This window comes from Trichoplusia ni, chromosome 12, assembly GCF_003590095.1.
Source record: "Trichoplusia ni isolate ovarian cell line Hi5 chromosome 12, tn1, whole genome shotgun sequence".
NCBI lineage: Eukaryota > Metazoa > Arthropoda > Insecta > Lepidoptera > Noctuidae > Trichoplusia > Trichoplusia ni.
Window position 1 is genome coordinate 9,672,258 of NC_039489.1, and position 11,486 is coordinate 9,683,743.

The 11,486-nt window shown below is 32.0% G+C and overlaps 1 protein-coding gene across 4 annotated transcripts; it reads right to left on the minus strand.

Moving 5' to 3' along the window:
- Positions 1-1,010: 1,010 nt before the first annotated feature.
- On the minus strand, positions 1,011-11,178 carry LOC113499712 (vesicle-associated membrane protein 2-like). Of its 4 annotated transcripts, XM_026880279.1 has the most exons (7): positions 10,967-11,178; positions 7,381-7,528; positions 6,875-6,953; positions 6,521-6,600; positions 5,728-5,779; positions 3,063-3,146; positions 1,011-1,829 (listed from the first exon to the last, which is right to left on the minus strand). In XM_026880279.1, coding segments are annotated over exons 1-7 (447 nt in total). In that variant the 5' UTR covers positions 10,969-11,178; the 3' UTR covers positions 1,011-1,827. The 4 variants fall into 4 exon arrangements, with proteins under 4 accessions (XP_026736080.1, XP_026736082.1, XP_026736079.1 ...); XM_026880281.1 differs by lacking the exon at positions 3,063-3,146 and having other exon boundaries at positions 1,666-1,829; positions 10,967-11,176; XM_026880278.1 differs by lacking the exon at positions 1,011-1,829 and having other exon boundaries at positions 3,002-3,146.
- Positions 11,179-11,486: the final 308 nt, after the last annotated feature.

Genomic DNA, 11,486 nt, shown 5'->3' on the forward strand with positions numbered 1-11,486 from the left:
ATTGTTTTAAAAATTCATTCGTTGAACAAACGATTTTAAACTTGGAACGTAGTCGCAAATTGCAACTGTCAAAGATTAAATTTTAAGGAATATTTAATTATTATTATTTTTGTAATAAGATTTAGACGTCGTTCTTAGTTTGTGTTGTATAAACAATTGAATAACATTTAATGTATTTCTCGGTTTTCACAACACTCACTGAGACCGGCTTCAGAACCCATTGGGGCATAAAGATTTTATCATGTTATATTTTGTATACACTTTATAAGGAATGCTATAAGATATCCTATGAGATACTCTATGAAATAGACAGAATATATTTTTCCTACTGTGTGTATAATAGAATTTTGTCTTATACCTTCCCTCTTAAGTCTTGTAGTTAAGTACTATCATTAACTACGTTGCAAAGACAAGCGATTAGCACAACATCGAATAGTTCAAATAATTATAATTATATAATTCAAATTCTCATTTTAATTATCACACTCGTTTATTATATAAAAGAACTAATATTGTCAGTGGCACCTTGATTTGTAACTGCTTACAATTTCACATTGTACCTACCTACGAAGAAAATACAACCTCATTCCCCTCAATCTGTCCGTTATCTAGGTAACTACAGTACCTATAGATAGATAATGTATAATTATTGCAAATAAATTTATAGATAAATGAATAAAGTATCACATAGAATTTAAATGGCACTCCAATAAAAACTGTAAGCATTTACAGCTTTCATATCATCTCCAGCTTATTTATTTATACAATTAATTTAAATTGACGACACAATAAATCAATAATCACTGTCATAAATAATAATATTCATTCCATAAAATAATTTTAATTGACATCTCAATGTCACTAAAATATATATTTTATTTATAATGTAAATAATTTGTGTAAATTGCAAATAATTGACTTCTAAGACGCTATGAATATATAGTACTGGACATTCAAAATAACTAATTAATTAATTTACGATTCTATTCATAAGATCGGTTAATTAATTGAATAAGCAAAATTATTTGTATTATTGTTATTTCATTTGTTTATTTCGTATTTTTCAATTCCTTATTATCCTACTGTTGCTGTTATTACGTGTAATACAAGAATGAAATGATTAGTGTCAGGAATTTAGATAAATATAACGTGTTTAGAACTATATTACATTATCAGATAGATTCCACTACATTTGAAAGTATTTTTAACATTATTTTAGCTTTAGGCCGATGTAGTTATGCATTCATAATATTTATACATTAGTGCCCAATGTGAGTTAGTAGATACAGAATTCTAAATATAGTATCTAAAAGGCACGCAAACAAATTTTAGACAGCCATAAATTTCGTTTCATTATTATTAATTAATCTAAAATGAGAAAAAAGGAAAAAGTGTATTGCTAAAATTTAGTCTACACCTTGTATGCGGATAGTTTATGATTTAAACACACTTAATATTATTGTAATTCTGTTCACAACTTTAAACACATTGACCAATATTCTCTCTCTATCACACCAATTGGTTACTTGGATAGAGTAAAAGGGACAAAACACTGGTTATATATTATTTTAATACTTTTTAGTGAAGGGAAAAAACGTTTGGTAGTTAATATCTAAATTATTTTAGCATTTTGAATAATTGAATTATTCAAAAAACAGCCGAATATATTGTGTAATATTTCGTTCCTTTAAATTTCTTTTTTAGATTTATATTTAACTATAACAATAGGTACATAGAATAGATTATTAATAAATTATTACATAATAAATCAGCTTCTCATTTGAAGTGGAACCCAACGGATGCGGAGTGAATAAATTACATATATTTTCCTGAAAATAATGTTTTATTAAATAGACGTACACAACAGCACACAAAAGGTAACACACATTTACTCACACCAAGTGTATACCATGTAGAGATGTTCCTCATATCACTCTTTAGTGCTTGTGTGTAATACACATAGCCGTACGCAACAGTAATTTGCTTTGTAACGTTCTTTTGTATCTATTTGTTTTTACGTCCAAAGTTTCAGAGATAAAGGCAGCACGATACATAGGCATCTTTTATGTATGGAAAGAGGCCTAAACTCAGCGATGGAGCGTATAACAAGGCTAATACTATTATTTATGAAGTCTTATACAATCTTTGTCCACACAGAATAAAAGTAGAGACGGATAGATACTTAAGAACGTCTCAAAGTTAAATTACAGTATTGAAAGTTACGGTTATGTGTGTAATGTTTACACTTGATGTGATGTGTAATTTGTGAGTATGTGATTAGTCAATAAAGTGCCGTTTAAAAAGTCTGAAAATTGAAACGTGTACTAAACAAACAAGAATGTGTGTAAATGGCTTTGAATTCAAAATAGCCTATCTACTCAATGTTCACTCAATGTATTGTGAGTAGAGACACTTTAGCGATGTATTTGTGAGAATGCTGAGTGAGGACTGAGTATGGATTTAGTGAGTATGTATTATGAGTAAAAATATTGAAAGCGTTACATATTATGTAGTGATGTGGAAAGCTGCGTTTTTTTTGTGTATAGCTTTGATATTACAGGGTATTGGGATATTAGGGAGTTAATACACACAAAATAAATCGTTTTATAGACCATTAATATTTGGAACATATTCCTATGTACTTATATAAAACTTTGTCTTTTTTCTAGTCTTGTTTTTGGTCTATGAAACGATATCATAATTTTAAATAAATATCTTAGTCTAAAATCTCCAGGCTTTGGAAATAACATTTGCGATAAAAAGCATCTGCGTAGCGCATGCAATGCTGCCTATGAATGTACATAACACTATTTGATAAATTTGAACTATATTTTTCAGACTTAAAAGAGCATATTGATATATTGAGAGGGATATTCGACTTTAGACTTCCCTATTTTTCTTTCTTGGCAAACATGCGACAAAATAGAAAAGTCGTCGAAACTTTGATTTATCAAACTATGTAAATGACTGATAACAAAATATAGTTCATTTTCACCCAAAATTACTTCAAAAAATGCTGAATGCGAAAGACAAAGGGTTGAAAGAAGAATTAGATTACTTACAATGGTTAGTATTCGCTGTCATAGTGCTATTGCCAGCCGCTATCGGTGGTGGGGCCGCCACTGTCGGCGTGCCTCGGTACCGAACTAACCAAACATTTGTTTAATGTTATCACCTGCAAAGAGCGGTAAGCAGAACATATGCGTCGAAGCGACTACCCTCTATACTAGCCGTGGTTTAACAGACGTGCACCGTGGTAGAGGGGTTACACATACATGCATATTTCCAGTGGAGGGGGGACCAAAGAACCGGGACGGTGTTCGTGCATTCTTTCGTCACACGTGCGTTGATCTTCATTTGTTTCATAGCTTGTGCTTATATACACCAATAGATTCACGTGCATTGATAGTCATTTGTTTTATATTGCTTGTAGTTCAAGAACATGAACACATTGACATGCTTTGATTGTGTTTGTACATGTGTAGATATTCAGCACACCAGTGCACTTGTACTCAAAAATCCTTGTTCTTTAAGCCACTGTGTGTTAGTTTGGAATGTAGTGCAGTTACACACATGTGCTTGTGAGGGGGTTGGATTATCAATAGTTTTTTCACGACACAAACGTTTATTTGGAATTAGCGTGCACCAATTTCAGTGTCTCAAATACTTTCTACTGATCGCTCTATTTATTTAGATTGGATTGTTAGGATATTTAGTAAAGATATGTTTTTATCGAAAATGGCAGGCTTTTTATGAACCTTGAACTTATACTAAAAGCTTTTAGCCAAAACTGTCTCATTTCTCAGAGTATTTTCCCACTTGCACATACGTGAAAGCCCTTTGAAGAGGCCTGAAAAGGCACTATCTTACTCTTCTAACTAATTGGATACTTTAGAATAGGTACTTATTAATTGCTCAAAGTCAAAATTAGTATGTTCAGAGTTACGCATTAGTAAACATGTCAGTTACACAAGGTAAGAATATATGCAATGTCCTTCTGACGCAATTGGCCAAAAATGTTCCTATTTTTTATATCCTATTCAATGCGCGTTTTGTTTATTTACTGGTACAGTGTATACAATGTATTTCAACAAACATTTTAAATATATACATATTTTTGAATCGAATAAATAATTTTCATTAGTTCAAAAAATCGGTCAAAACTAGAAATAGTTGGTAAAAATAATTTAAAGAAAATCAAATTTGCAAAAAAAGGTCACCCACCAAATTATTTTTTTGTTGTTTGTTTTTATAGCAGGTATTCTATGTCTAGCCATCACGGTTGATGAGATACATGTGGACAAATAGTGCAGTTTTAAAAGTTAATGACAATTATTTTTTGGCTAGGTAGCTAGGTGCTAGGTAGACCCACCTTTTTATCATTTATATCTGTGATAGGATAGACTTTTAAGATATCCGTCAATTCCAGGTAAAAAAAAAACTTTTTTTTTAATAAGGTCTGGTTTTGTTGAAACACATTGTTTATAGCAAGTGTGGAACATTTAAATTATTTATATTTCATGCCGAATGATCGATACCTTAAAATTTCCAAGTGATTGTCGGCGTCAAGTAAAAAACTGTTAAAGGAGACCAAAGTACTGATAAATTATTTAATATTAAAATTATATAATTATGTAGGGAAAATACCGCTAGGTATTTGGAATTAGTTAACTGCCACGTTTAACAAAGCTTAACTCTGAACAGCAAAAGCTCGATCTTGGTGCTATTACATAATTTCTGTTCGTATTAAAGTTGCGTAAATCAATTTAAATACTTTAAAATGTATTGTATGAAGCTATTAATAACAACACTAACATTTTCAATATATTTTTTTCTTGAATTGAAAAAAAAACTTGATACATATTTTTAATTGCTTATTTAAGTTACGTTAATGGATCAATAACTCCCCACTCCACCGCGTATACATAGAACATGTGCTTAACATCTAACATTGGACTTATCTAACAAGAAGAACAGAATTCACAGAATTTGGAAGAGCTAAGAAGCCAATTGCAGTAAACATCGGTCGTGGTTAAGTACTAAACATTCAGAACAAGAAGATTTCGGATGCAGAACTAACAAGACGTAGCCAATCACAAGACTTGCGTTAATGTTAAAGTAGGGAGAGATACAAGATGACTGAGCCCTAATACCGCCCTGATATGATCCCTTTGTGGACCAAATATGACCCCAAAATGAACCAGTGGTGAAATTATGTTTGACAACTGAATTGAGATGTTGGAGAAGTAAAATCTGTGTAGTGAAATCTTTTTTAGTGAGAAGTGTTTAATAAGTAATGAACATACCTATGTAGTTAACGATACTAGTAAAATGGTGATGCCTTTTGCGACCGACTTTAAAATTAATAGGTTATAATCGGCGAATCAAGTGGAAAGAAATCATAAAGCATATCTCATCATGAGATAGATGAAGACTTAAAGTTTGGTAAATAATATAGACAAGCAGATTAAGACTGATTGCAGAGGGCACAATACAAAAAATAGAAGGATATGGAAGAGTGCTACGTCCAGTAACGGACAAATATAGGCTGTTCATGACGGTGATGATATAATATAGAGAATGTGTCATAGATCTCCAGCATTTGAAGATGATCAGTCAAATTCCATCCCTCCCTACTTTTCAAACACGTTCTATAACAGACCGCTAAGCTTTATATAACAACACCGAGTATGGAGAGAAATGAAAACAAAAATCATTAAAACTTACCAAACAGTAGGCCTATTATAACGATTCCGATCACACCCATTATAATCATCATCTGTAATGGGAAATTATTAGATTCTTAATTTATTCTTAATTCAATACCTATTTTGAATAATACGTTAGTTATCAAAGTTCCATCATGACATTGTTTTTTTTTATTTTTTTTTGGACTTAGTTACCACAGCAAGAGCCAAAAAGCAATGTATTATAATATTTTCTAGACCATCATACTATGTCAGTATTCGTCAGCAGTCCATTCAGACGTAGACCTAATAAACATTTCTTTCAGCTTCATGACACAACACAATTGTATCGATTCTCATGACAGTGCAGTTTTTTACACTATAGGATTACTAGATCCCGCTAGTTTGCATTTCCAACGCTACAAGGTACTAAATTCTCTATGCTGTGCGGCTAAACTAATAAAATGGTTCTAAAACCAAGTCGCACCTGTACCATGAAACCCTAAAGCAAAGCTGTTACCGTTGTGGAAGGGTGAGAGCGCTCTACAATACACATAACAGCGTCCCTCTTTCACGACGAAATGAGTTTTGCTATAAGGTGTCTTGGTAAGATCCACTGTTTAATGTCATGAATATTTTGTTCAGTAGAAATAGTTTGTTTTATGGTGCAGTATTATGTCTTCTTTTTATTGTTTAGTTTTTATTGTAAGTCTGTTATTTATTTTTGACACGTGATGTTCTTTTTATCCACGAAATATTATAGAGTATGATTTAATGTTTGCCTCGGTAGTTAAGAAGTTTATTTTTGATTTTCAGTGTTACTTAAAACTTACCTTGAGGTTTTGTAACCAGAACTTGTTCTTCAAACTCTTGGCTTGTTGCTCGAACTGTGATGCGCCATATTGCAGCGCATCTATACATATAAAATTATTATCATCCACCCTAATAATTGAGATCTATTATTCTGACAAATAGTTTTGTTTGGTGTTACTTGTTGGACTTCCTAAACTTGCTTCCAACTATATTGAAACCGAGAAATAAAAGCACTACAAGGAATTGTTTTATTTTTGACATTGCAATACCAACTTAAAGCTGAATTAGACTCAATTTTAATTCGGTAAGTCTCGCAACTCACGTGAAGTTTTGGCATCGTCTAAATGAGCCCTTAAATTTTTGCCTGATCGTACCTGCTCTATCATCAAGTTCTGACAGCTTCACGTCCCTGTCCAGGACCTTATCCATATTCGTCTTCATAATATCCACCACCTGAAATCATTAGGTAACGTTTAGAACTACAGAGGACCCAGTGCTTGCAAACTGTCTACTATTGAAAAATAATTGGAACTAAGTATAAACCTATTTAGAGGTCTCTATCTAGGAACCTCTTTTTTAGAACTTGAACCTCGATGCAAAGAGAGGAAAACGATGAAGTTTCTTAAAATTTTCAACATAAAGTGGTTGAGTTCTCCACGTCAAACTGAGAGGGCCGTGTTGCAGGTTGTTCCCCGCATGAGTTTGACTTTGTGTGATCCACAAATACTTGTCCTGAGTCTGGGAGACTTTGTACACGTGACTTGAATGTTTGTGAAACCTCTGCGATACTGGTAGAAAAAATACCATCTACAGGGCAATAAATACTTATTGCTGGTTATCGTGCAGACATACTATTGTACGGATTATACGGTGGACTTACCTCATCGACTTGAGCCTGTGTCTGCTGCAGCCTCCGTTGTGCGGCGATCTGCTGAGGCGTGCGAGGTCCTCCAATGATCTCGCCATCTGGACCGGTCTCAGGTTCTGGAGGCGCAAGCCCAGTTTGAGCATTACCTGGTTCTGCTGCCCTGAAATACGTGATAAGGATCAAGGTTAAAAATGTGTCAATATAGACAAGTATTTTCGAGAATAAATTTAAATAATTCTGAGTTAAGTTAGAAAAAAGGCATAAAAACATCAAAAATCATATATCTAGCCTAAAAATCAAATGGATATTTAGGATACTGATAAGTTTTTTTCAAAAGGTACTAGGTATTTGAAGGCATAAAAGTAGGCATTGGGTGGAAAAAACTAAAAAAAATGATTTTGATTTCTTTAAACAAGCACTCTATTTAAATGCATTTTATCATCATCATTCGTGAGCTAGGTCTTACCTAAATTCCAACAACAAAACAAGTGAATCACGAAAAGTTTTTAATCCCGATCAATTTAAAAATTGGATCAAGGTATTGAAATACAAAGTCGGTCAACCCCAAGAGATTATATAAGGCACTTAGACAGATACATGGCTGACAGAGCCACCTACTTTGAGGGTTGAAAACTTGCCAAACAGCACTGGCAAACACTTTAAGTATACAGATAAGTTACGTAAGTCGCGGCAGTCGAGAAAAAAGAGGTGATTTTATTTAGCCATACATTTTGTTTACTACGTCGCTGGTGCCAATTTCAAGTAAATTTATTACGAAATTTGAATTTTTGTACGTTGAAGTAAATAGTATTTGAAAAGGTTTTCTTTTTAGTAGTTATGACAGACTTTGCAGAAACTTTAATAGAACATTTAATAAATAATATATTATTATGTAACATTGACCATGAAACTTGTTTTTAACCTTAACCACTATTTCATAGATCGTTTCTATGGACAGACTATAAATTAACTATAAATCTTTTTTTTTGGGTCACCTAACACCAATAAAACAATTTCCTCCTAGATAAAAATGTTAAATCTACAAAAATTAAAAATTTCTCTTGTACGTATAAATGTTTCAAATGTAAATAAATTCTAAAGTTTACATAACCCGAGAACAATAGCTGTTAAAACTTTTACTTTGCTCATGAACGGAAAAGTCGAGTTTTAATGGCATTTCAAACCAGTGTCTTTATATTCTTACTTTCAAGTTACAGAAACTGTCTTCATGCTGGCAGGGTGGTAGTTGTACTGAACTTTAAATTTTGCTTGTTTATTTTTTATGATTATTTTGTTAACACGAGGCTTTGTTTTTTTTAATGTAGGTATTTCTTGTGCCCATTTTACGATTGTTAGGAATGTAATTTTATAGGTATTCTCATTGGAATGGTAGACCAGATCCTTATTTTTTATAATTATATATTTTATGTTCATTTATCCTGTGTCAAACCCCACAGCTGTTCAAAAGCCTCCCCCTTTCTGTTTCTGATCTTCTGAAATTTCTGGCCATGTGCACCTCGCGAATTATGACTATATCATACGTAACAAAAAATTTAATTATAAAATGATTTTCATACATTTACACATATCTAATGACAGTAGTAACACCGATGCCTTCTAATATCAATGCCATGTTAAACCCTTGTTATCCTGCCCTTAATACAAGGCCACGCTTTTAATTACTTCTAATTAAAACTGGTTGACACGGCCTAATAGAATAAACGGTTATAAAAGTGCTTTAATTTTCAAAAGCTTTTTTATCTCTCGTTTCTTAGTCCGATTTTACTCTGTGTCATTTAAGACAATTTAACTAAACATATTCCTCACAACAAACATTCTTAAGTGAAATAGCTCCCCAATCAATCGTACAATATTTAGTAAAAACAAAACTGAATTCAATCAGCTAAATAACATGAAGCTACAACCTCCATTCTTCGTGTCATAATCACATAAAACTTAAAGAAAACAACATCTCAATACAAACCTAATACAGTCATCAAAACGTTAAACTTTTCACCTTGACGTTCAAACTATATCGATTTTATCAGTAATGTTTTATGCATATCGATTTCACTTAATAACAACTCGCCCGAAGACCGATCGATGGAAAAATGGCATGTTGCCAGATGACGTCACGATTCCAAACCGTTTACCGAGAAATGTGTATAGAATGCAGCAATTATTTATGTGTATGTAAATTATTTAACTGTTAAGGTAGGATCGCGATTTAAATTTAATTAGTTATTTTGTAGAGAAATAGAATTAATATGCATTGTTTTGAGAATTGAATGTGAATGTTAAATAAAAAAATAAAAGAGAGATGATTTTTGGTTTGTAAGAAATACTATAAAGAATCAATAACGTAATAATTTTACTGTAGACATTTTGAATTTAATACGAGTTTATTTTTCACTACTTTCATAAACTTCAGGTTATAAGTAACTAAATTAAGCTATGTCCTTATTTTGTTAGCCTGATGATCAGTACACAGGTATACACAGGTTTCTATCTTAGTAAGTATTCTATAAAATTACGGTCGGAATTCTGAACGTTTCACCGATGTTTTTCTAATTGTAAAGGAAAACTTAAATATAAAAGAAACCAACGTCACATAACATAAGGAGAAACCCATATATCTTGAAGAAATTTCTCGGAAAATAGAGCAAATACATAGAAAACGTGAGACATAAGTCAACGCAAAAAGTGTCGCATGATGAATTTTAATAAGGTTTCCTTTCAGAGTTTCAAGCTAATCAAAATGTAAAGCTAAGAAAGCTACTTTCATTATACGAGGCTCAAGTTAAGCTGCCTCAGCTCGAGATTGTCGGGAAAAGGGAAACTGATATTAAATCTACATTTCGACACGAGATCTCTTGACAAGGATATTACAAAATTAATTTACTTTAATTTAATGTGACTTTGATTAAAATTTAGGAAGTATTACGGAAGCCACGTAGTTTATTTGAATAAATTAATGTATTGGATGAATATTGCGAGACTGGAAAACGAGCTCGATTTATTTCGGAAAAATGATCTACATTTAGGAAAATAAATAAAGGTTTGGGGTAGAGGATTATCGTTACTACTCAATGTCGAACTAGTCAAATGATTGTTTTAATAAAAACTTCACAGACAATTATTTAATACATAATTTGCTTAAAAAAGCTTGAGAGTATCAAAGGTGTAATGTAAAAACATCCAATACAAAAATTATCCACTTGCCAAGCAAGACAACCGAAATAGGAATAATGTAAAAATTAGCATAGAATTCATATCTAGTAAATCATACATATAAAATGTATGATTGACTACTGAACTGTTGCTGCTAAGATATTCATTTGTTTTAGTCTGCCTCAACACGCAACGAGTCCTTTTGTTTGACAAGCCGGCCGGGAATAAATAAGTATGCGGCAAATGGTAACATTACTATGAAAATTGAGCAAAACTTAACCCTTTTTCGGTTTTTCTATAGTATTCCATGATAGTTTAGCATAAGTGAAAAAATTTAGTGAAAAATAATCATAAATCATGATTTTAACGCAGAAAGTTCATGATAACTCAAAATAACTATACAAAATCAATGAAAATTTCAACTTACATTTTATATTCTTCACACGCACTTCAATGAACTTGGAAATAGAATTGAAATTTCGAATCAATTAAATAACTGTGAAGTGATTCAATTATTTCAGCGGTCCGTTTCAGCGTTCAGGCGAGCTTTCAGCAGCGTTGTTGCCGCAAAGTGCGACTGGAGTCGGCCGCAGTAATGTCGCGCACACAACGCTTTTGTAGAAGCTTTTTTGGCACGGGAGAGAAATCTTTCTAGGGCGTAGAGTGAGGAAAAATTATAAGGGATTTTTGGGGGTCATTTATTCATTTTTATCTTTGCTAACCTATTTAATAAAGATCAACTACATTAAGATCATGCCATATTAAATATAACTGTTTTATTGGGTTAATCAAATATTCAACGTTAAATTATTGAAAGTAGTTTATCAAAGTAACGAAATTAATGATAAAACTCAAAACAGCATATTAAAAATTCTTTAAATATAGTTGAAACTATATCTTAAAATTCTTAATATAGGTTTATTATTGATTTCATGTAATTGTTTTTT

Coding starts and splice junctions, on each gene's coding strand:
- LOC113499712 (XM_026880278.1), bottom strand. Junction 6,954..7,380: donor CACAGGCTCAAGTCGATGAG/GTAAGTCCACCG, acceptor TAATGATTTCAG/GTGGTGGATATTATGAAGAC. Junction 6,601..6,874: donor AGAACTTGATGATAGAGCAG/GTACGATCAGGC, acceptor TTATATGTATAG/ATGCGCTGCAATATGGCGCA.